Source organism: Nothoprocta perdicaria, unplaced genomic scaffold (assembly GCF_003342845.1).
Source record: "Nothoprocta perdicaria isolate Ctin4 unplaced genomic scaffold, notPer1 scaffold_0, whole genome shotgun sequence".
In the NCBI taxonomy this organism is placed as follows: domain Eukaryota; kingdom Metazoa; phylum Chordata; class Aves; order Tinamiformes; family Tinamidae; genus Nothoprocta; species Nothoprocta perdicaria.
Window position 1 is genome coordinate 4,185,711 of NW_020454092.1, and position 26,325 is coordinate 4,212,035.

Genomic DNA, 26,325 nt, shown 5'->3' on the forward strand with positions numbered 1-26,325 from the left:
GTGCTTTGCAGTTTGTTCGGCTCCTGCCAGCGTGAGCTGGGACTGCAGGGCCGGGAGAACAAGCCGCTTTAGCGCGGGGCTAGGGGCGAATCCCCTCTGCTCCACCCCGCACCTGGAGCCTCTCCCGGGACGCGGGCGATCCCGGCGGGGCCTGGAGCTCTGCAGCCCCACGCAGGTCGCGCAGCGCAGGGCGCTCTGCCCACGGCCAGCCCCGACGCGAGAGCTTTAAAGCACAGCAAGGAACTGCGGGGACAAGATGTGGCTGTACAAAACCTGCAGGTGTGAATTGCTCCGGAAACAGGCCACCTGCAAACAAATCTTTAAAGTGTTGCGCTTTATTGCTATAAAAACATTAATGCTAACTGTCAAATATCTGAACTGAAAACTATACTCAGGTCAAATGCCAGAAAAAAAAAAAAAAAAAAACCCAAGTCATCCTTTACCGTTAATTGAACTTGCTTAGTAAAAAAAAGTCCCACTTCTTAAATTGGGACCAAATAAATCCCTAATACATGCAACTTTGTCACACTGCAATGTTGCAATTAAACATGATTTTAAATTGCATTGAGGAAGCTCCCAGGTGCAAGTTAAAAATGATGTCGTCTAGATTTGGGTGAAGAGGTTTTTCCTCTTTCCCCTCTAGGCCATAAGGGATTTGAACAATACTCCGTGGCAGACAAACCAAAGGTTTCAGACACTTTTGGTACCTTTCAAACTCTTTTTCATCACCTTTGATACGCTTGGTTTAAGGAAACATTTAGTCTTTTCTCACTTCATCCTTGATATCAATATAATTTTTTTTTGTGAAAGAATATTGTAGAGCTTGAAAAGTACACTAACAAAGTTGTTATCTTTCACCAATATTTATCAGATGTACATAAAATTGCTACTGTTACATTTTAGCAAAAGGGTTAATTCTATGCTGTAAAAACAGACAGTAATGTGTTGGGCTTTAATAAAAATGACATGGGAAAGACATTTTTATTATCAGTGAACAAGCCTATCCCAATTTTGACACACCTGGCATTCAGGTACTTCACTGACCTCCTGAGCATCCAACTTAAATAGTTCACGTTGTAAATGAAATGATTAAATTTGGTAAATATATAACAGAATTTTTAAACAAGACCCTACTTCTCCTCTCAGTTTACTTTAAGAACAGAATGTCAGTAGCTGCTAAGAAAAAATCCAAATGTGATACCAGCCTTCCCAGATGAAGGTCTTGCTACTGTAAATCTGTATTCGTGCACATGAGCACGACTTTGGGGTTATTCCGGCAAGCATTAATTAAGGAGAAAAAAAAAAAAAAAAAACCCAAACTAAACTCAGTTTTTAACATCAATCTCAAAGGTAATATTGAAGCACAACAAGTAATACAAGTAATAATGCGAATTACAGTCCCGAGTGACTTATGTTTTCATTTTACCTTGTCAGATGACAATTTAAAAAGTGCTCATCTGACAATTTCAGCTATGAGTTCTTGTTATAGAAAGTCTTAAATCTAAAATTCTTAGCAGATCTATCTATTGAATACAAAAATCAAATGTATGCAAACCCAGTAATCCATTCAGTTCTCATATATTAAGACTGTACTTTAAAGTGGGAATTCAGATGCCGAAGAAAATCTTCCTTAGATGTTAGAGATGGTGGGAAAGCTTCTCGGCAGAATTCACATATTCCACACTGATTCGGTTCAGAGTCTGTATAGGCTTGTGCCAGCAAAACATTGTCTTGAGGCTGCCAAACAAGCTAAAAGAAACAGAAAATAGCTGCTGTGTGGTTTACAAAAAATACAGTTCTATATATTAAAGAAAACCCTACCTGTTTCAACTATGTGCACTTTACACCTCCTGACCAGGGACATAACTAGAAAGCTCTCACTTGCAACTGCAAGACAGGACTTTTTTTAAGTTCCACAAACATGCAATCCTTGCAGAGATTAAAAATACTCTGGTACCTACTGCTGATAAATACTGCTGCTGTGAACAAAATTTAATGTCAGTATGATAAATACTATTAAGGCTTTTCATTAACATTTTATTTCAGTGTTTTACTGTAGAAACCATAGTACATTTAGCTATGTAACAGAAAAAAAGAATGCACATTTTTACTTCAGAATAAAATATACACTTAGTGTAAAAAGTGAATATGAAACTGACTTTATTCTTACTGGCACATATCTAGTTTTCTGTTTACTGAGAGAAAAAGTGGAGCAATGTCATATGGCTTAAGTTACTTGTCTAATCTGACTGCCTTTTAGTGTATATGTATACTAAATAACCTCAGCTTTGTGATCCACTCTGCAATGACAGCACCAGCTTAATAGAGCCATCTGAATATTCACCATTCAGGCAATTCCGTACATGACACTAAACTGGGTTTCTGCAGCTGTACTGTTCTGGGTACCTGAACTAAACTGACTAGTTTAAAGCTGACAACGCAGTTATAAGGTGAGATGCACTTTAAGTCAGAGACATAATATAGCTTGATATCAGCAGGAAACAAAATGTCTTCTGTCTGTTTGCCAAGCAAAGTGAATCAAGTTTCAAGAATATTAGCAACACTGGGTAAAGTGCATCGTTATGTTAGATGGCCAGAAAGAGGAGGTTTTGAGCACACTGAAAACTAAATGCACACTGCTGTGAGTGCAGAGCAGGCGGAGTGGCAGCAAGCTGCTATCAGCTCTGTGTGGGGATGCAGCCTCCGAGAGGAGAGAGCCCCACAGCTTTTTTGGCTCTCCTTCCTTTTCCACTGCCTCAATCACACATGGAAAGGCAAGTAAGAATACTTTAGAAAGTAGTTTCTTCTGAAGTTTTAAATTTCTTGCTATCTATACTTACCCAAGAGTCTTAGTTCTCAGCTCCCATTCAAATGTCATCAGAGCAAATGGTTGGAATCTTTTGTTCCTTTTCTCACGGAAACTCACTGTGCCACTAACCTGGCTCTCACCGTGGTTAATCCTTACCTTTTAAACCAGCTGCAACTTCTTGGAGTCAATTTCCTGCCTGTTCCATGTTTAAACGGTGTTTAGCTCATCAAACAGCAGTAGCAGATTTACTGTCTTTCATTATGGTCAGCAATCCATATAATTAAATCGACTAATTAGTAATTAAGTGCAATCACACCACTTTTTTTTTTTTTTCCAGCTCAGAGAGTCTCCTTATTGTATATTGTTGGTGTAAATTGCATATCAATCTATCTAGAAACTGACACGCTTAAATATTCCTACAAAATGTTTACAACTACTGATTTTTAATATCACTTCAGGTAAGGAAATGCTATTTCAAAAAGCTGAAGTGTTCTTGTAAAAACTCTATTGAGGACGTAACAAGATTTCTGTTCTTAGAAACACAACACAGCTCAGCCAGCAACAGACTGAAACAGGCACTTAACTTCCATTTCTTCCTTTGAGTATTAAGCACGTGCTTAAAATATTTTTTTTCTCAATAGGAATGTATTTAAGTAAATGTTTCTTCACAAGAAAGTTAATAGTCAGATTAAGATCCACGGATGAGTGACTTGCTTTTAAAATCCTCTGTGAAATCTTTGGTAGAAATAACCCCCTCAAACTGTGAGCATCCAGTACACAAATGCATAAATGTGCAAGTCTCGGTTAATGGTAGTCTGTAAAATCACATGTCCACTAATATCCATGTTTATTTTAAACTGCTGCTCTTTTCAGTCACACGTTTTTGAAAAAAGTTACTACATCCTAAGGAAACAGTGCTGAGTTTTCACATTTAGTATCCACAAAGAAGGAAAGAGCTAAATTTATTACAGCAACTGAGAACAGTTCCAAGAACTTACTGTTGCCAAATCTATTGCATTTATGGGGTTTTCCATTTTATAAGTTAACATATGTAGTAAATAGTTGAAAGTTTTATCTACACTAGGGAAAGAAATCAGGTATCTCATTTCTCCTTACTGGAGCATCACTAATAGTAAGTAAGGATGACGGAAACCACAAGCAGTACAACTACTCCACAAGAAGGTGTCAAAAATACTAAAAACAAGCATTACACATAGGTTTGACTAAGGTGAAATGTAGTCCAAAGGGCATGAGTGCAAGGAACTTTTTAAAAGCATCAGTATTTTAATCTACATATATATATTATCGTTAAATCCCACCCTCAACACAGTAGTGAGCAAAAAGTCCAAAGCTGAATCCTATTCATCAGCCAAAACATGTACCCTAACCTTCTGAAGGCTGCTAAAATAAAGGTGAAATGTGTTTAGACATATATAGGCAGATGTATATGGTTTCTACAGTAAAACTGTTCAGTTCAAACATTCTGGATAAGATACAACATTTAAATCAATTTTCTTTATGTTCTACAGTGCTATATGACTTATAAATACCAAAACAGCTTCCCATTGCTTTCCCCCCGTCCCTCCAATATGAGCATTATTATATTTTCTCCACAAAATAGACTATTTCCATTCTAAATGACGGACCTAAATTAATTTTCTTATTTTGCAGAAATAAAAGCAAACCTAAAGGGTTATTGCTATTCATCAGCAGTTAATCTCTACTTTTTAAGCAGCATCCTCCCCTATCAATTTATAATCACATACCAGCTGTTTCACTTGCTGTAATACACAATGCAGGGTGCCATCTATTGAAAAATGAATACACAGACTAACTAGTAAAAGAACAAGCTGGAGAGAGAACAGAGAAAGAGAGAAGAGTATCAAGCAGTAGAGTGAATGCTTCACAGCTCCCCAGGAATTCTGCCAGTAATAAAATAAATGGTTTAATTTAACTCAGTCACAACTATAAGTGAGGATCCAATGAAAAATAAAGCATGAAGGAAGTGCTGTTATGAAGTTAGTATAGAATTGAGATCCTCTACATTACAAATAGGCATTTAAAATATTTGAAGAAGCATTTGAAAAACCAGCCTTATAGTTTAAAATAAGATGCTGAAGGGCAGCAAAGTTTCCACATGTTCAACTTTCCATCCAAAAGTGTTTACAATAGAAAAATTAAGCTAGACTAGGTAGGTTTTAGCGGAGAAAATCACAAAATGTAAGATGTCCTAAAAAATGCTTTCCAAACGCTAGTTTTGCTTGTCAAGCAGCGACAAAATAGAGAGATCAAGCTCTTTTGCTGCAGGTCCCCTCTCGCTGGCAAAGAATACAAAACTACATCAATGCATACAGTAAAAATCCTGTAAATGCAGATTTCCTAAATATCAAAAGTTTGTTTTTGACATTTAAGATACTTCCTAAATATCTAAAGTTTGCTTTACTCTTGAATAAGCTCTCCTCTCACAAGGAGGAGAAGTCACAAAATCATAAAAAACTCTGAGCCTATCTAAGTCCAGAATAATTTTGCCAGTAATTTCGATTGAGACGGAACATGGGACAAAATTAGAAAAAATATTCAGAGATGTGACTGTGAGAGCTGCCTTACGAGCCTGCAAGCAGACCTTGCTTTTAGAAGCTCCCATGGACTTAAATAGGCATGACTGAAATTCACACCCAAAGTATCTACGAGAACCTAAACTCAGGATTTTAGCGTATTCCTGTTTACTTACAAAAAAAGAAAATCTTTCTTACTTGATTGTTTAATATGAATAACATATTCTAAGTTTTCCTACAGGGGAAGAGTTGGGGTGCTGCTTATAAACTTCAAATCTTGATGAAGACCAGATCATTTTTTTTCATTTTCCTAGTGAAGTATTTTTCTATTTACTTTTTTCTTTTCCTTTTTTTTTTGCCTGTTAGGTCTGTTTGTCATACACCGTGCTGTGTATGAAAGCAATTAAAAAAATATACACTCTATTAATCTGAGCTCAAGAGCCGAAAGAAAGCAATTTAGGGGGGTAATTTGAGGTATTAATGACAGCTCTGAAATAAATACAGGAGCAATTAGTATCTACTATCTACATGGCCGGAAATTTGTGCAAGCATATACAGCGCTTACATCTGCTTCAGCTCCTGCCCTGTTTCACTGGAAAAGTCCTCGTACACACACATCACTACGAGGGAGAACTGCTGCAACACACGCTCTTGAAAAATGGGCAAGTGAGATACCGCGCAGAATTGAGTAATCCTCTCTCAAAGCCTTTGCAAAGCAGCTGCCTGAACCGTTACCTTTTCTGAAATGCACAGTAGGAACAGAACAGAAAGGTACCTGTTGAGGACCTCTGATGGTTGTTCCGGCGGCTTCTAGGGAAGGAAAAATCACTTCAGGTACAGCAGGGTTTGTGTGCTTAGGTACAAATGTGAGACCAGTTTCTGTCGTTTTCAAACATGTTTTGTCACAGATATTTTCTATGGGCAAGTTGGCATGATTCTGGGGGGCTGTTTTGTCAACAATAGTTAAGTTTTGTAAAGCTGAGGTCATGAGATCAACTCTATGTGCTTCGAATGAGTTAGATTCCAATTTACTGAGGTTAACAGCATGGTCTCTGTGCTCCAGGTTAAAATGATGATCTTGAAGCATGTTCTCAGCTATAGCAGTGCAAGGAACTGTTGGTTTATCCTGAGTGCTTTGCAAGAAAGCAGAGTCATTGTCTGTAGGTGGAAACTTGACATTAAATTTAGAAAGTGATTCTACAGAGTTGTTGTCCTCATCCTGGCCCACTCCTCTTGGTGTGATAGATGTGATGCATGATGCACCTCTATTTATATCCTTTATAACCCGAGGTTTAAAAAGCTCTTCTGCTTGTTCATCAGTTTTATCAGTACACTGTATAGGCATGGAAAACTGTATTTCTGTGAAAAAAGAAAGAAGAAAACATTAAATTATCTGTCTGAAAATAATTATGAAGGTGCATAGAAGGAATAATTTTCCTGAGAGGCTTCTCATTTTCCTTCTTGGCCTTTTAACCTTTTTTTTTTTTTCTTTGAAGTCTGAGGCACATTTCTCTTTCACAGACATTACCTCCAAGACAAAAATGATCAGAAGAAATATAAATCATTCCATCTAATAATTTTAACTTCTCTTTGATTTATGGTTATAAATATTTCCATTTTATTGAAACTTATGTTGTCCTATACTCTTAACACATCTTTGCATATATTTACTGAAGTGTTCTGGCAGAAATAGAAGCTGGAACCAAAACTATTTCATACAGTGCCAACAACATGCTAGGCACCATTAGCAAGATTTTAGAAGGTATTCAGGTACTGAACTCCCATTGATTTCTAAATATTATGAACACTTCAACTGTATAGCTATTCCGAAGAGCGACCGTATTTTCCCTGTGTTTTGAGAATTCTCCATACACTTAGGGCACTTTAGTAACAAAAGTAATACACGATTACTCCTAATCAGGAGAGGGAACTACTTCAGGGCACATTTATTGTACTACGGCCTCCTGACATCACTCAGATATCATAGTAAAGTGGGCCATATAAGTAGCAGAAATCAAAGATTTATATCACACATAGCTTTTCACATAGCTGAGTTAGGCACAGATTTAATGAAAAACAAGTCCAGTCTGGAATAAGTTTCCAAGCTCCCCTCAGTTTCTCCTCCCTCCTTCCTCTCTCCCCAGTCACAAAGTTTGGTAGTGTTCAGTCAGAATTCAACAATATAGTTCAACTGTAGCCATTTGAAGCCACAAGTTACACATTCTAACTTCATATACATATAAAAAAAAATCAAAACAAAAATCAAACAAACCAAAAGAAATCTTGCCTAATGGCATGACTTAAATTACAGGCAAGTGCTGGATTCAGTGCCTTCTGTTTCAAGCATGCAAGTCTGCAGGGTGTTTCCGAAATCGCCTAGAGCCTGATCCTAGCATCAAGAAAAGTGTGTAGGAACGGTCCTATTAGCCATTACACATTACTGAACATCATCTCCAATATAAGTATTAGCTGAAATAGAACTTCAAGACCTCTTCTAGTTGCCACAAAAATCAAGTCTTTTCTGCCTTTCCAGAAGTGCTGGTTCTTGTCCCATGTAACAAAACTATTTACAAATGTGCACAACAAACTTTAGAAAATAAGGTCTCTGTCTCTCCTCAGTCCAGCAGCTTTCTCTTATCAAGTATGGGGGAGAGACATTCACAACAGACATTTTTTGAACTGGCAGTTTAATCAAAAGCAAGTGCTGTCACTCACGTAACATGATGGGATATTACTTGTAGTAAGTGCCTGCCTCTCAATGCAAGGGACAGAAGAATTACGAGAGCCACTGGTGTGAGGACTGCATTTGCAGCAGGGATTCAGAGCAATCGCCACAGAACGCCAAACCTGGTGGTGTGTTTTCTTGGTAAAATACCATGGACCATGTGAACAGACTTGAAAAAGGCAGATGGTAAACAGTAGAAGTACTTCTATGTATGTGTAATCTACAGTATTTTCAAATATAAAGCAAAGCTTTCAAACAGTTGAATCACAATAAGAGCTTAAGAAAGATATTACCAGCTTCAGGTTCTCGCTTTATCTTAAATTTACTCAGCTGGTCTGTTTGTTCTCCGGCTAGCATACATATTTGATGACATTCTTCTTCCATCTCCTGGAAAATAGTCTCCAGATTCTCCCTGGAAGATCAAAATTGTGAATTAAAATTGTAAATTAAAGCGTCAACCAGTTCAGCTCTTCATGGCCTTCAATTCTATAGTCACACCCACAAACCAGAGAAAAACAATAGTGTAAGCTACATTTCTTGGATATGTCTTTCCTCAACATATGCATATACATTTTTGTTCTCCTTAGTAAAAGCAAGGAGAAAAGGGAAAAAACATAGTGAAAGAGTGGCTTAGTCATATCATAGACACAAACATGCAAGCTTTGGGTTCTGCCTGAAAGCACATCCAGCCTCTACATTTCTCTCAGTTCCTTCTAGTACTACTGGAATAGCTTATCTTTTATGAGGTGCTGCTTCCATCTCATTTTACAGAGAATATTAACTATTTTTCTTCCTGTGGCCTTCAGACTTTGCAAGAGAATGAACACTGTAGGTATCTGTTACTGTTCCGTCCATCTTTCATCTACCTGACATTTTGGAGAGGGGCTGGAGATTCTTTGCTTCTCTGCTTTTTGCAGCATCATATACCTTTCTTTTCACTCTGAGAAATCTTTTTTTTTAAATATAATCTTCTACAGAGTATTATGTCTCCATGAAATACTTTGTTACATGCACTAAGCATGGTAAATATACGCTAAGAATGTAGCTATTCTTGCAAGTGTGAGTTTTGCTTGCCTGAAGGCAAGCAGATTATTCAGTTTATTGATTTAACCATAAAATTTCATTGTGCAATTTCGATAAACTTACTGAGTAATCTATATCTCTAAGCACTTTTTTTTGTATATTATAAAATGAACTTTATTTAAGGATGAAAAACTTACGTTGAGGACAAACTGCTTTTGTGTTCTCTTTGTATCAAAGTAGCTCAAAAGAGATTTTTCTTTAATCCAGTGAATCATTTTCCTTTTTACTGCTTGTTCATATAGTAATCAGGAGCGTCATGAGTTGTGTTCCTACTTCTGCTGAGAAACTCATTTGACTCTTTTTAAAGAAACAAATCTATCTGTGCATCTCATTTCAAAAAGGAAACATCTATTGAAAGGAGCAACATTAACACTTGTGTTCTGATCATTTTTTCAGTCATTTCAGTAAGAAATAAAAAAATAATCCATACTACAAATTTCTAATCATAACTTTAACACATACATATGATTAGGTCAATCGACCTTCATCTGCTAGACATCTGTGAGAGAATAATCTTACTAGTTTTCCCGGCCACATACCTCCTTCCAAGAAAAGAGGAAAGTAAGGGAGCTATTTGAGAGGAGGGAGACAGAAGACAGGTAAAGGTTTTTAATTCTTCTTTAGAAAAAAATTCACGAAGACAAAACAGTCTTTATCACAGTCTAATTTTCCACTCCTTTTTGTCATCATATAGTCTTAATGAGTCAGACTAAAGATTCATCTAGTTCATTAATCCCATGTCTGAGAATGGCCAAAAGCAGAGGTCTAGGCAAGAGTATAAAACCAGCAAAAATATATGTAACACTTTTCCCCAATACTCTCCCACCTTTGAGAAGCTTCTACTTCACCTAAGCAAAGGTTGTTAAACATGGTATTACCACTTAGGTTGTTAAAAGTGATATTACTATATATACACCATGGAAGATGCTAGCTGGAGACTTCAGCTGATACTTCTCCCAAAACACACGCTGCAGAAGGAATAGTTGCTTAAGAAATGCTTTTGGTCCCTTGATGACCAAAAGGAATAAAAAACTTCATCTTACAGAAAAAAGACGGATGTGAACTTTCCCATTTGGGATGGATGAGGCCAAGAATCATTTCTTCATGCTGACCCTCACAGCATCCCCGGCAGCACAACAGGCAGCTCTGCTGTGTTGCCATCAGTTCATTCATTTTGGTTGCATGCTCCTGTTCTGAAGTAACTTAATGCAAGGGAGTTAATTCTCACCCCAAATCAGCATCAAAGTTTACTCATTCCTGTACAATTGAAACTGCCACTGAACCAAGTTGCTATTTTTCTCCTTCCCTGCTTATCCGTCTATTCTTGTAAAGCCTCAATCATGGTTTCATATGCTCACTGGCTTTGTTTCATTCCCCACATGACCTCTTTGACAGCCTATTCCTTCCTTTTTTTTTCTTTTTTTTCAAGGTACTATTTAAAAAAAAGGGAAAATAGCTATTTAGTAGTAAAAAAAAAAATTACAAGCAAATTAACAAAAATGCTGCAAAAATATTTACCTTTCAGACATAGATGAAATACCAGAGATCCCTAGAGATAACTCATCCTTCTCTGGAACAACTTTCTTGCTTTTCACCTTGAAGTAAAACATGAGAAGTATGGATCACATGTTAGTATAATCATTTGCTGATATGAATCATGAATGTCACAGCTAATCCTTCTCCCAAAACATTCACAAAATGACAGAGGCTCTTTTATGCTGTTTAACCGAAACACCTTTATTTTAGGTTAACTTAGCACAATTTAGTGTAGCATTCCCTGTTCTTACTTCTTTGAAAGAAAGGGAAATGTCCTATGAATATTTTCTGTTCTAAATGTGTGTAATTCTGACTACATGCAATTGTGTTTAAACTTGTTACAGAGATACTTTAGCTCTTATAACAATCAACTTATTCACTAACATTTTCAACAAGCACATCAAAAGCTAATGTTCCAGAAGTTTTATTATGTTTTTAAAGAAGTTATTAACTTTGACTACCACCTTGTGGTTTACATTAGTATTACATAGGTTTAAGGCCATGCTAGGTATTAAAAAATGATTTTTTTACCATAAGCAGTCATTAAGTTGCAATTCAGTAGATTTACATTAGCAGATAACCTGGTAGGTTACATATACTCCAAATCAGATGCAGAACGTGATCATATTCCTGTCAAAATAGCTGATTTCAATGATATATTGTTTATAGTCACAGTCCTATAGCCTACAGTTTGTCTGCCTTGCAGTGAGGTGGGATTGCAGCTCCTGTAGACAAACATTTGAGCTCCTTTACAATTTCTGCTACTGATGCAACTATACCAGCAATATGGGTTGCAAACACCTGCTACAAGAAGGTAAGAAAATGTTTGGGAAGTCTGATAACTACAAGTTAGGTGTTGCTTTGCTCACACTTTCAACTAAGTTCATGTCAAGAACTCTAGTCAGCTAGAGTTTATTTCCATGATCACATTTGACATATGTGACTATAGCTGCTCCGCAGGTACTGTTCACTCTAGATGTTCTTCCATGACAAAAGGAGTACGGGATACAAGGGAAAAGGAGGAAATCAACTTCATGTTAGAGAAAACTCCAGACTGAAAACTGCAAAACTCAAGTGCTGATCTGAAGTTTTCATAAATACTATTTAACTTTCTAATGACATAACACAAAAATAATTATCACACAAACCAACCAATACGTATTTAATAGTTTAGAGGTCACTATATACTTCATAGAGTTAAACAATTGCCTGGGAACTTCATAGTGCTAAATTTTAAAATGTGTTTATCCGATTAATTGGTACAAACATACTTGAAAGAAAAATTACAACATTCTTTTTTCATTTTACCTTGTTTTCATATCTTACCTCCATTTTATATATTGGCATCTGTATACCCTTCAGTGCTTCATTTAATTCTTTCAATTTGATTTTCAGAGTTCTTATTTTATATTCTTGGTTGGAAATAACTGACATAAGTTTCATTTCCTTTTGATTGTTCTTTTCCTCAATTTGCTTCATCCTAATGCTCTCATTTTCTAATTGTTCCTAAAAGATAGTTTTAGAAACACCAATATAATTAATATAATTGAGGCTGGGCAATATCACTGTACATACGCATATTCCTAGGACAGACCACGGAGCACTTCCCATCCTCTTCCTGCACAGAATCTCTATACACTAGATAAGAGTCCAGGGAAGTGGATGATGAAAAGAAATGGTGCAAAGAGGGAAAAAAAAAAAGAAAAGAAGAAAGATTTTTGGATACAGTTTTGAAAAGAACAAGACATCTGCAGTTTTCAGGCTAAAAAACATATTCATTAAGTTTTGTAACTGATGCTACAGCAGCTAAGTTTTTTTTCTTAAAGGGGAATGCAAAAAAGACTGAACTGGGAGTTATATGAAGTTCAGATTGAGTCAAAGAAATATTTGATGATGAAAAAAGAATGCAAAAAACATATCTAATAATGTGGGAAGAAAACAATTTTCTTCTCACATTACAATTTAGGTTAGGAGGAGATAGAGACATGGATAAAAGTATTCTTAAAACATCTGAAAATACTTTGAAGAAAGTTAGAGCTTGAGCAGAGACTGGAAACAATTTCATAATTATTTACCTTTGCCATGCTCTTTAAAGACTACAAAGAAAGCCTGAAAAACATCATGTTGCAGGAGAATAACAGTAAAATCTCGGCAGCTACACAGCAGGCTTCTGTGTTGCTTCATGAACAAAAGAAACATGAAAAGACACAGCTACCCTTAAGCTTGTGACTGCTTCAACTACAATAACCTCCAGTAGTTCTCTTCCGTTTCTCCCACCTTCTCTTGCAGGAAACGGGGACAAGATTTAAGTAATGAGGAAAGCCATTTTCACAGTCAACAGTGAGAAGAGCCATGAAGCACCAGCATGGCAGTTACTGATACACAACATGTTGCAAAGAAGATAAATTCGTACATACTGATGCAAGTCTTCATTCTTGCATACTGTCAGGACCTCACAGCAGGAATAATATTGGAGAAACTGTTAAACCTTTGGAGATCTAACAATAACACAGCCCTTCGTAATTCGATGATGTTACCGTTCTAAAGATAATTGAGTTTGGGAGGTTTCTACAACGCAGCTCCATTTTTAAATTGGCTGAAGTTCGTAAAATTAATGCCACGACAGCCATGTCACACAGGTGATATCTACTCGGTTAACATCCTCAACCACATGACTCATTGAAGTGTGCTGACACTAGCAGAGAAGTCACAACTGTATTCTGAACAGATAACGACTTTTCTTTCAGAGATGCCTTATGGGATAACAGGATAATTCAGGTCAGAGGGATCTCAGAAGGTCTCTAGTCCAGACTCCTGCTCAAAGCAATGAGCAATAGTCAGCTATGAGGTCAGACCATATTACTCAGTTTGGTCTTGAAAATCTCCAAGGATGGAGACTCTGCCACCTCTCCTAGCAACCTTTTCCAGTGCCTGGATGTCCTTCCTCATACTGAAAAGCTTTTTCTTGTATCTAGTCGAAATCTCTCTTATTTCAACTTAGACACACTGCATATGAAGAGCCTGTTCTCCTCATAGCTTCCTTGGAGGTACTGCCAAGTGGCTTGTAGCTCCTCCAAAGCTTTCTTGAGACTGAAAGAGTGCAGGTCCCTTAGTCTCTTCCCACAGACGAGGTCCTCTAACGTCCAACTATATCGTTGGGCTTTCTGCTGTACTCACATGAGTCTATTAATGACCTTCCTTTGCCTGAGACCCCCAAACTAGCTCTAGTTTTCCAGATCCAGTCTAATGAGTGTTAAATAGAGGGAGGTAACTACTCTCCTCACTCTGCTCCCTGTATTCCTGTACATAGAGCCCCAGAGGCTGTTGCTTTTCTCTTCCTGCCAGGGCACCCAGCTGAATTATACTTGGCCTGCTGTATACCACAGCCCCAGTTCCTTTTCCATAGGGTTTCCAAGGATTTTTTTTTTTCTATTTTTTTAAGCATGCTTTAATGGTCTATTTAGGGATTTTCTGAGATAAGCAAAAATTTATAGATGGTTTCAAGGAAAACACTATCTGACTAACAAGCTACTGGAAATATAAACTGTAATGTCTTTTAACAGTTTAACCACACATTCTTTGTTATTTTTAGGTAGACATAGCCTAAAAAAAAAACCCTATACCAATACCAGAATTGCCTGGATCAAACACTAGGACCTAACTAATAGTTAATGTCAGTGGCACAAAACAGCTAAATGCACAGAAGTATCAAGTAAAGTCATAAAGTACAGCTTTCTTTGCATGGACGATAGGAACAAGCAACACTAGAGATGCAGACGTTGCCTGGAACACTCAGCTCTCCCTTACACTGCTGCAGTAGCTGCTGCTCCCAGTTACTTAGGTCATTTTAGCACCCCGCTCCTGAGCACAGGAAGACTTCTCTGCATCTGCCATTCCTCTGTTATATTCTACACAAGGAAAGACCTAAACAATTATTGCACATTGAACAATTTTATATACCACATATATCATTCATTCTTGACACAGCTTCTTTCCCTTTGTCACAGCAAAATAAAGTCTGACCAATAAACATGAATATGTTTTCTTGTTGCAGATGTTGACCTGAGTGTCACGTTTTATGCAGATTACAAGGAATCAGATGCAAGACTTACACTAAAAGCTGCATGCAGAAGAAACACAGAAGTTTTCTTTGACAATGTCTAATCCTGCTTACTGCTATTTTTTTATTTGCTCAGCAGCTGTGGTTTTGAAATAATCATAGCTACATTCTCTCCAGTTATTAAAGTCAAGTCAGGCAACATATTCCATGAAGATTACTATCTTGCCATTTTTTTTTTTGACAAATATCCAGATTGAGGAGTCAAGGAGTTTTGTGAATTTAATCCTACAGACATTATCCAAACATTTGCAATTAATCCATTGGAGTAAGGAAAAGACCTCTCTTGCTATTTTTTTTAAAGACTTCCCAGCTAATTCTTTAAAATTCATGTAAGCACAATGATTACCTGTGTTTTTTTCATACATAAATTCCAGCTCAGATTCAGAATGCTAGAGGAAAACAGGCAGACTTGCACAAAGCAGGTGCCCAGAAAGAGTCATGCAGGAATCAGTTCATGCTTTAATCAATACACAGAAAGGTGAACAAAGGAAACACTTTAGGCAACAAAACACTGGCAACAAAACTGCCAACAGCAGCTAAAACACAGAAGTATGGCCAAGTTTTTGAGGCTAGAAAACCTATAATTCCTCTGCCCTCCATTTCAGACCTCTGAAAATTAAGCTTTGGTTGTGTACACCTGGCATTTCCATCAGCTCTAATGGAGTGCAGAATACAGACCACGAGAAATCCTACTGGAAACGGAGTTTTGTTAAATCCAGTAGGTAAGGGCAAATCCATAGAGCTTCAGTCATGAAAGAGATTCTAAGTTTCAAGATAGGACAGTCAGAAATATGACATTTTAACTTAAAATTAAGAACAATAATCATGATTTTTTTTTTTTAATCTGGAATTATAGATTTTGCAAGCCTAAAAACTTTATTGGAGAAATAAAGTAGTTAATGCAACAGAAGACAATAGTTTTAAATACTGTTTTAGAAATGAACATGGAATAGAATATGGAATATAGAATAATATAGATACATTTTTTTTCAAATAGAATATTAAAAGACTTTCCAAATTTAAATGGTTAAAAAAGACAGGAATTGATTGAACTGGGCCCCAGACTAAGTAACTTAGATAATAAAGGGAAATGAGCATATCCCAAAACATGTTTTTATGTAAGAAGTACTATAGTAGGTCAGTGACAGGATGGTGGATTTTTAGTCTAACACAGGCAAAAGATGACGTTTGGGGAAGATTACAAGAACAAAAGCATGATATATCCTCTAATAAATTCCCAGGTTTCCTTAGCCAGTAGTTTCTATGCATTTAGAAACAGACAGATTTCTCCTCCATAAAGTCGTCCAGTTTTCCATTGAAGAAAAACTTCTATCATATACAATAATCTTCTGCAGGAAGGTTTTTTTTTTTTTTTTTTTTTTTTTTTTAAATCTGTCCCAAATTATTTGATGACTCCTTATTCATGTATTCACAAATACAACACATTGGGAACTCTCAGATGAGCTCTAGTTGGTCCTGTTATTTTGTTCATTTTCTCAGTTGTTCCAGGCATTCATTCCATGCAGTACAGTTGCACTCTGCATTCAGCTAGCAAACCTGGTTTAGGTCTCAGCTGAATCCTTCTGAAATGGCCCTGTATGCACAGGGTCTGAGCTTGGGTTTAAGCTCAGATAGACTCTTGCAAATCAACAAATTGATATCTGACTTTGCATGGAATTATATCAAAATCTTTCTGTCCATGACACGAATGAAACAAAATCCAGATTAACTGCTTATTAACGACAAGCAGCCATCATAACTGACTAAACCAAAATACAGGTAAAGATAATTTATAATCCATCATATGTAACTCATCAGGATCTGAACTAATGATTTCTACCTGTTATTCACTGCCTGTGAAGATCTGTATAGATCACATCAATTCCCAGTGTTTCCCCACATGACAAGACTGCTTAACATGCCCTCCTTTCTTATACCCATTTTATGGTCATGTTACATAAACTGTTGTCCTATAGCAGGCATTCAGAAACACATTCAGAAACAAGGGTATGGACAACTAGGCTTGGTTAAGTCTCCATGTACAATTGCTACAAAAAAAGTATTATCTGATTCAAGGCAGAGAAATGTAAAAAATATGCAAAGATGTTCCATAAGGGAATTAACCCTTCAACCATCTTGTACTCAAAATATAAGAAAGAATAAGAAAGAAATTATATAATAGGATTAGAATCTACAAAGATTTTTTTTTTAAATATAAAAAAGGAGGGTAATAATAGATTTTGTAAGGTTTTAATCTCAGGTCAGATTTCTTCAGGATAGCTAATAGACATCTGTAAATCAATAAAATTACTTTCCAGTTAACACTTCTGATTAAAGACTGCATTTTTGTGAATTGAGTACATTTCATTTGTTCATAGTTCACACTTGGGAAACCCTGAAACAAAGTACTTTTAATTTCATGGCTAACTTTACATAGGTCTTTTAAGATGATTTTACAGGTTATTGCCATGAATATTAGTACTCAGAACCCTAAAACACAGTAGCTTGACATAAGATAAGAACAAGACAAGTTTGTGCATCTATTTTTACTGCCTTTCTCAAACATGCAAGACAAAGTCTTGCATGACAAAGACTTGCAAAAAGTATTTGCTTTTCCTTTATTATTCCCGTTTCTCTCAGCAGGCAGTAGCAAAAGCATCAGTGCTATTCAGCCACTAGGTGAAGAGTAGAAGGAAAGACACAGTATTAGAACTGGCTGTTTAAGAAGCAAACGTAACATTCATGTTTGCAGAGCAGCAGACAGCCATGGGTTCACTTTCTACCCCATTACTTTATGGGAACAGATTCTTCATTTCTTCTTGGAAAAATACACTCACTTGCTGCAGGATGACAGGATGAGAAGCTTTTCTGAGAGAAAGAGGAAGTCTCCTTTGACTGTTATTTACAGCAGGTTAAGAAATAAACAGGCAATAAGTTCCTCAAAATTATTCTAGAGAGCTGGATGGCCAAACAGCTACTGCATAGGGAAGCACGAAAGATGTTTATTAGTTCAACTAGCCAAATCACATGGACACAATCCTCATGCACTTCAGGTAGGAATCTTGCACAGGAAGAAAGGCAATTCAAATGTACCAGTGAAAATTCACCTTTTAAAAATCCTCATAGTATAATCACAGCACAAATGTGATCTTACGTTAAATATCTGCAGGTGACCATACCTTTAGGAGTTTTTCTCTTTGCTTTGCTATGTTCAGTTTTTCAGAGAGCTGGCTGAACGTTAGGTTGGAGGTTTGGGTTTCTTCAGGCATCAGAATGTAGGAATTCACATTACCTTGAAATAAAAAGCCACTGATTGTCACTATTTTCCCTAGCCAAATTCTAAATCAAAATCAAAAAAAAAAAAAAAAAAAAAAAAAAGCTAGACTTATATTAACTTCTTCAGTTTCTTTAAGTTAGTTTTCATATTAAACAAACAAGAGAAGCCCCATTCCCTGTATAGGGAAAATGCAAGATTAATTCAGCAGTAAGGGAAGTACATGTATTCCTAAAAATAAAAGTCAGCCACTTTGCTAGTATTTATCAAAATCAGGAGTGTGAGGCTAGTGTGAGTAAATATTGAACAAGTATGGCAGATTAGCACATGGTTACTTTGACTCTTTGTTTTCTTTTATTTGTGAAATACAAATAGTCAAAAAGCAGAAAAATACCCATCAATGACCGTTTGATTTGAAGGAGCATTACCTGCTTATAAGGCTTAAGTTATCCAGTAAGAACAGCACCCTAACATCATGTTAGCATCTATCATAATAGATATGTATCCATAGTAATCACATCTAAAAGAACCTAGCAGCTAGACCTATTTACAGACAACTGTAAAACTGATATAAAACAAATTTAATTATAGTGAGTTATTTTTATCTGTGTTCATATAACTTTTGACTTCAGTGTGAGTAGGTTCTTCATCTGAAGAAAATCTCAGCAGTTCTTGAGGAAGATGCAGAAAGACCTTGAAAATGATGCATTTTATAAATACAGTTTGAAACTGCACATTTGTATTAACTCTTGCTTTCACAGAAAAGTGTGGCATTACTCTGAGGGATGTTTACTGTAAAAGTGGAAGCAACAAACTCGGAACTGTTTATCAGTGCAAGACAGCATAGAAAGAAATAGCATGTGCAAACTTGGGTACGTACCTCTATTAGCATTCAGAGCACCTAACTGTGACTTCAGTTTTGCAATAATATTGTTCTGAAGCTCTATCTGTTCCTGCTGTTCGTGTATTTGCTGCATGTAGCTTTCTGTCTGCAAATACAATTTAATCAGCATTAATCTTATCTTGTTTTAATACGTGCCTCAAATTTAGTACATACAGGTCATCAGCTCCGATTTTAAACACAGTTGTAGTTGTGGGGCTGTCCATGTAAACCCACTTACCATAACCTCTAGCAAGGCTGTACTGTTGAAGATTGCATTCATTAGGAAAGCATTACAGCAAATAAACTATGATTTTCAGTAACTGTGTTCTAACTATGACAGCTGTACAGTGTAGGATAACTTTTAAGTGTAGGGATCTCCCTTCACAGCCATAGAACACACCAGGTCTAAAATCAGAATTCTAGGTATTTACTTTTTCAAGTGGTGGTCAGTTAGTTTAGATATAAAAAGAGTCAAATTTCTTCCTCCACTCCTTCTAACAAAATAAATTAAAATACATTTTTTTTATAAAAAGAGATTTACTTTAAACCAGAAAATATCTACTGGAGGATATAAAGCAAAATTACTTTTTTCAATAACTTTACCTATAGTCAGGGTTTATATTCCTTTGAACCTAGTACAGCTGATTTTTCAAACCAAACCAACCAAACAAAAAAAACCAAAACCAAACCAAACCAAACCACAACAACAACAACAAAATACACAGGAGGGAAGGCAAGCAAGCAGATAAAAGAGATCAATTGAATTTTTCATTGAATTTTACTCCATCTTGTGCTATAATCTGGCCATACAAAGCCTAATAAGGCTGCTCACATACCACTGGAGTGTGTAAATATTATTAGACAGCCAGTTAATTGAACAAATGGTCAGGTGGCAGGAAGATGCTAATATTCAAAAACTACTATTTCATTAGCACATCTTTAATGTTGCAGCTAATGCAGTGTTAAACACAAGCAAGAAAACTTGTGAAATTTCATCAAGGAAACACAAGAAGGCATGGAATTTTTATGAAATTAAGAATATATCTATCTCTGAGTAGACCAAAATTTGGGACAAGACCAAGCATTACTCTTCTACTTCAAATTTATCTGTACTGCTGTTAAATTCCATATCTCAATTACATTTCAATTCTCTCCCCACAAAGATGTGCTTGTCTACAGAGCATGCAGAATAAACCTAAAACCAAAGTTTATTTTAAAAGACCAGGTAGATGTACTGTGTTTAAAGAGTTCTTTAAAAAAACATTTTTAAAAAAAGTGATCAAAGAGCAATACACTCCAGCAGCAATAAGAGACCTCATGAGGCAGAAAAATCACTGAGAACCAAATTGAAAATGTACAACAGCAATGTCTTGTCAACACTTCTGTACAGAGCACAGACATGACAGCTAAAACAGACAGAAGAGAAGATGCTTTTGACAGCCAGTGTGCACAAATTATTCCTTGAGTCAGATGGCAGCAACAAGTTACCAACTAGAAGATCTGCATGACAACCAACCATCCATCTGTATCAAACACCATCTGGCCGAGATGACTCTGGCTTCTGTGTGCTTGACATGGCTCCCAGCTCTAGAGACTGGCAAAACAAGTGGCCTATCGGTAACTTAAGTAGTAAACTGTTAACAACAGCATGGTGGACAATCCAGCAAAGTGCGAAGGCCACATAACGTACAGGGGAAGCTGCTAGAGCAAAGCGCTGCACAAAGGTCACTCAGAAACCGTGACTTTGGTTGTGAAGGGGGAAAAAAGGAAGAAAAGCAAACAAACAAAAAACCCACAAACAAGTTTTAACATGATCAACTCTTCCCAAGAAAAACCCTTTCCTTTTCTTCTGAAGTCACAGAATCCCAACTGCAGAAAGTTTGATTAAGACACAGTTTGGAACTGGTAGTAATCCCTTATGAAAGATTTTTTCTTTTTTTAATTTCTCATGGGAAATGCAAAGAGAAATATTGCAAATAGCTCTTTTAAAAAAGTATTCATATCTCATCTACTTTTCTGGTTTTCTTCTGTGGACTTCAGAGGTACTATTTCTTGGCCTTGTATTTGATGTTTTATTTTGAGGGCAGAAATCTCTTTCATGTACATTATTGTGCATGTACAATTTCTTTCATGAAGCATTAGCTTGACTGGTTTTCCTTTCAATAGATAATTGCTCATCATAAGAGATAGTATTTAATAGATTCTTAGTCATTCTCATGTAAGTCGCCTCTTGCTAAATAAGTTGCAACTTCAGCACAAAATGTTTCTGACCAGCTACTTGTACTAGTCAAGTATGAAAACTCCACAGAAATGGATTTGGATCAGCACTGCCTGACGGACTATGAATGTAGATAGACTGCCCTCAGTCCTGACTCTGTACCTGCGGCACAGTGCTGGAGCTCATTTGTTTCACAACAGGAGGATGAGAAAATGGTATCCAGATGGAAGAATATCCCCTAGCAGGCCCTTCCCAGTTACACCAGTGCTTTTATAATTCCATACAGTGTAATTGCCTTTGAGTAAAGTCCCAGTCTACAAGCTCCACCAAAGCATCTAAAAATGCTGTAGCATAAAGAACATTCAAATCCTCCTATAAAATAGCAAAGATTCCACTACTGGGCAGAATATGCACAATTAAATTAGTATTTCAAAGCCCCACACTGACAGTTTTTGCAAGATGCTAGTCTCCAGACATGACAGAAAGCTCTAGAAAAATCTGTGGCCAGAGTAATGGGTAAAAAAAAATAAAACAGCTTGCAAGGTGCGTAACATGTGAGAGTCTTCTGTCCTTACATCAAGTAACTGAATAATTTGCATGACATATCCTCCTGTTAACACAAAAATGATTTAAGCTATTTAATATATTAAATTGTTAATGTAGATAGCCAAATTAAAAAGTCACTATTGAATAAAGTGATTTAAATTTCAAACTATGCTTTATTAAAGCTGGAGGACTTGTGAACTGATCTTTGCTACTTACACTGAAAGATATCACTAGCCCTCCCCAACAGGCAACACCTTTCTCACCTTTAAAGCTACACACAAAAAAAGAAAGGTCAAAAACCCGAAACCCACCTACTTCTTTGCACCCTAATGAGTTAGTCTGCAGTGTACTGGCCTCTTGCATAACTGCAATTTCCAGCTCTAGCAGATGCATTAAACTGTGCACAGCTAAAGCGAAACTGAAATCTACTTTTACCACAATTCTCCACCAAAAGAACAGCTTTGAGAATACAATTTAGAACCCAACACATACTTTTAGCTGTAGTTCTTTCACAGCATGGTCCCTATCCATGCATGCCTGTCGATAGGCTTCATAAGCTTTGTTAAGCTGCTCTCCAATGTTCTTATCCATAATTCCCAATGTTGTTTCATCACTGAAAAGATGATGAAGTTAGTTGACCTGAAAAGTAATCAGGAAAGAGAATGCTAAGAAAAAAGCAGCATGCAATGAAAGACATGTATAAAATTATGATTTCCATTAGTATCAAACTCAGATAATAAGTCTAGTGTGTTTGAGCACAAATACTGGAACTAAAATTCGGCTCACATAAACATTTAATGTATGTGCTGGCACAGGTTTAAGCAAAGACTAGATAAAAACAGCTTAAATGTGAATCACAGTCTGGGTGTATAAGTATAGTCCATCTTAACTGTATTGTAATTACAGTGTTTGAGGATTGACACCTATAAGTTGTGCATATCACTATACAGCACCAGTTTCCTATTTTTAAGATGTAGATTACACAATTGTAAAGTAACAGAAATAATTAATAACAATATCAACTTTTGGTATCAAAACAAACAAGGAAGCAAGGAAGAGATAAAAGCCCAAGTACCTTAGGTCACATAAGCCTATCCTATTCTATGTTATATTTGAAAACAGCAATACAGGAAACACTGCAAGGTGAATTCCCTCAACACTGATGCATAAGACTAGGCCAATATTAACAGGTCACAAATTTTAAATTTCAAGGCAGAATGAACTTTGTAATCACTGTTTCTTTGCTTCTAGTATAATACATTATTTAAATTACTATTTAAATAATATAATATTATTATTATTAAATTATTAATTTTAAAGTTTACCATAATGTAATAAAGCAATTGCCTCATCTCCAGCATGGCTGCATTTCTTAGTGGCAAAGCAAACACTGTAACAGCTTGGACACACTTGGAAGCCTTTTACATAACAAGTATTACTGAAATCCAAGTTTATATATTTTGTCTTAAAGCCCACCATCGTTTCATATGCAAGTTTTTTATTTTTTGACCACCAATCGGTCAGTTGTTCATAACCCCAGGTCCATACTTACCGTCTCAAAGAACTGTTACTAACGCAAACGACTTCTCCCCCTTAAAAAGTTTCACTCCTGGAATATTCACTTTAATGTCTGGGGCACATCTTTAAATAAGTGCGTAGGTTTCCTTTCAATTTCAAGTGAAGGAGTGTTCAAGGGATAAGGAAAGATACTATATTTGACTGCATGGGGATTACTAAACTGAGAAAGACTGAAAATGACTTGCAAGCATGCTCTCATATTCCTTGAAAGCTTCAGAGTACCAAAGCTGATTCTGTACTGATCCAAAAATTTCCAGAAGACGCTTAGCTTGTAACAGTTTACATAATAAACTGTAACATCCTGTACATACAGAACTTGACTTCAAAAATTGAGTGCGATGGGATTTAAAAGACAATGTTCAGCTTCTAGTAGAGGGAACGGAGTTCAGCTCCAGATGAGATGAGCTCCATAGAAAATGGAAACTTAATTAGAAATTTAATTGAGAAATTTAACTTAGAGATGGAAATTTTCTAAATTAAAATTTCAATTTGAAAAATAATACTTAAAATTTATCCTTAACTTTCAGCCTTTTCCTTTCTGATTAAGACTGGGAGTATCAGCAAAGGTTTCTGCCCTCGCCTGGACTGCAGGTGGGATGAATCATTTTGGGATACCACAACGAACTGTAACCCTATGCCTGCTTTTCTACTTTGTATGTATGAATAAGGAGAACTTTCATGTTTAAGGACATCCAACCCAGGCAGTTTCCTAAAACCAAGGTTTCATGAAGCAAGAAAGAGGCAATGAAACTCCAAAGTAGTGCAGCTGGACACTTTAAGATGGAACTCTTACTAGAAGAACTAGTCCTGCACTCACCTACACCCCTAGATGCTCATTTCTGCTTCCACTTCCCCCTGCCAGCACAACCATGTCTATGAACCAATCCAGCTTACGTCAAGGCCATAGGTATTTTTGCTGTGGTAGTTATAATGTAGTTATATATATGATTGTGTGTGCGTATATATATATATATATATGTAGTTCAATGGACTGCTTCACACCTCATGATCACACTTTGGCATTAAGAGGGAGCAAGTCTGGGAGCAGAAAACATGAGCAGAAGGGAGACAGATCTCCTGTTTCACTGACAGCATTAGCTTTGGAATTATATCATGAAGTCACGGGGTTACGTAACGTGAATTAGGACTGCACAGCCACAGACATGGGTGCTTCCTGCCTTCCTCCATCCCTGGCCCAGGGATACTTTTCCCATCTACTTGTACCAGAGTCAGTATTTTCAGGCTACGTTGTGAGCTGTGTCAGGGAAACAACTCGCAGCCTCTGCAGAAGGGCTAAGCTGGGGCTCGCTCGCTGCACGGCTGCCGGAGCGCGCCGAGCCGGCAGCGGGAACGCGACCCCAGCCACGCACAGGGCTGCAGCAGCCTGGATTTGCTCTGGACAGTCACACCCCAAGCTGCCTACTGCAGGCATAAAAAGGTAACCAAAGAAGCAGTAATCTCATGTCTAGAACATCTTGCAATTAGGAAAAAAAAAAAGGATGGCTCCTTTTCCTGCTTCTTATCCTTGCATCAACTTTTCTTTTTTTCGCCCTCCCCACTTTGGGGAGATTGCCAGCTCTTCCTTGCCATTAACTCTGCTCTGTGCATCCAGCTAGGATTCCCAATAGCCCCCAAACAAATATCCACACTAATCTAACCGTGCTGGGTTACACTGCTTCAACAGCTGGAACATCCTCAGCCTAAAGCTCACCATCTTGAGCTACGGGCATTTTGGATATTCAGGAGCTACTCAAAGCTTCTTCTTAATTACTAGCAGCAATAGACTACAGAGTTGGTACCAATCCAGCGTTACCAAACAGTGTATTCCTTCTGACAAGGGCAGATACAGAGACAGTGGCTTCACAGCCTGAGAAAGTCCTGTGAATGCAAAGAGCTCTAAGGGTTGCCAGAACTATGTCCGTGAGAACTCGAATTTCATGTTGGAATAAAGATATACTGGTAATACTGGAAACAACTGTTTTAAGATGCACACGCTTTTAGACAAACTCCTCAGTAACAAAGCAAATGAAACCTGCAGAAGTTCTTTAAATGCATTTCAAGTGCAAAACATATTGACATAGGAGGACTGAAATACACGAGAAACAATAGAAATTTCCTGGAAGTTTTTCAAATGCTGGTACAGACACAGCATGAGGATGTGCAACACCATGTAGGGTATCTCCCTGGATCCCAGCACCGCAGTCACCAGAACGACACACAGCACCTTCTCACAGTGCCTCAGGGAGCACCCTAAAGCCCAAGCAGGTGCAGGTTAGCTAATCATGTGCATGTTCATATGAATTCCCAACACACGTGCCTACCTCCCCGAGGTTCACATGAGACTAGAGCTGCTCTCCAGGATCAAGCCCTTCCCTACACACTGCTGCGCTCAGGGCAGCCTCTTCGGTGGAAATGCCCTGTGAGTTACACTGCCAGCGTCCCGGGCACGGGAAACCTGTTGAAGTAAAGAGACCGAGTGTGCGCTGCGCTTTGCAGGGGCCGTTTTTAGCATTTGTACCTCCCTACCGGGCAAAGCAACTGCTGCTCTGCGCCAGAGAAGTGGGAAATCCCCTAAGTGCCACTCAGAGCCCGTGGGCTCAGGAAAGGGGCGCCAGGCAGCGGCACCGGCGGGCGGAGCGGGGCCACCAGCAGCGAGGCGGCTCCCGGCCCCGTCCCGGCCCCGTCCCGTCCCTGCCGCGGCCCGTCCCCTCCCGCCCGCCGCGGCCCGCGCTGCCGCCCGCGGGAGGCAACGGGGCGCGTCCCACAGCGCCTCGCACTTACGAGCGCCTCGCGGAGCCCCCGGCGCCCGGCGCGGAGCGCCCGCTCCGGCCCCACCGCCTTAACCCAGGAACCAGAACTGACTTCCTGTGGGGCCTCTCCCCGCCCGCCGGGTGACGGGGCCCGCAGCGCCCGCCGCCCAGGGCGCCTCCCGCCGGGCCCGCGTGGGTCCGAGCCACCCTCCCGTCCCAATCCTCGTTCCACCTAAGAGCCTCCCGAA

At 37.9% G+C, this 26,325-nt stretch overlaps 1 protein-coding gene across 1 annotated transcript; it reads right to left on the reverse strand.

The window, feature by feature from the left end:
• Positions 1–718: 718 nt before the first annotated feature.
• On the reverse strand, positions 719–25,707 carry TANK (TRAF family member associated NFKB activator). Its single transcript, XM_026052589.1, has 9 exons — positions 25,649–25,707; positions 22,242–22,388; positions 18,983–19,091; positions 18,008–18,120; positions 12,035–12,214; positions 10,691–10,767; positions 8,383–8,501; positions 6,140–6,723; positions 719–1,749 (listed from the first exon to the last, which is right to left on the reverse strand). The coding sequence occupies exons 2-9, from the start codon at positions 22,338–22,340 to the stop codon at positions 1,582–1,584; spliced, it is 1,449 nt and encodes a 482-aa protein (XP_025908374.1). The 5' UTR covers positions 22,341–22,388; positions 25,649–25,707; the 3' UTR covers positions 719–1,581.
• Positions 25,708–26,325: the final 618 nt, after the last annotated feature.

Excerpts from the sequence above, each read along its gene's own strand:
- TANK (XM_026052589.1), bottom strand. The coding sequence starts at position 22,340 with ATGGATAAGAACATTGGAGAGCAGCTTAACAAAGCTTATGAAGCCTAT. Across the intron at positions 19,092-22,241 it reads TGAAAGAACTACAGCTAAAA|ACAGAAAGCTACATGCAGCA; the intron begins GTATGTGTTGGG and ends TTGTATTTGCAG. Across the intron at positions 6,724-8,382 it reads AAAGCGAGAACCTGAAGCTG|AAATACAGTTTTCCATGCCT; the intron begins GTAATATCTTTC and ends CTTTTTTCACAG.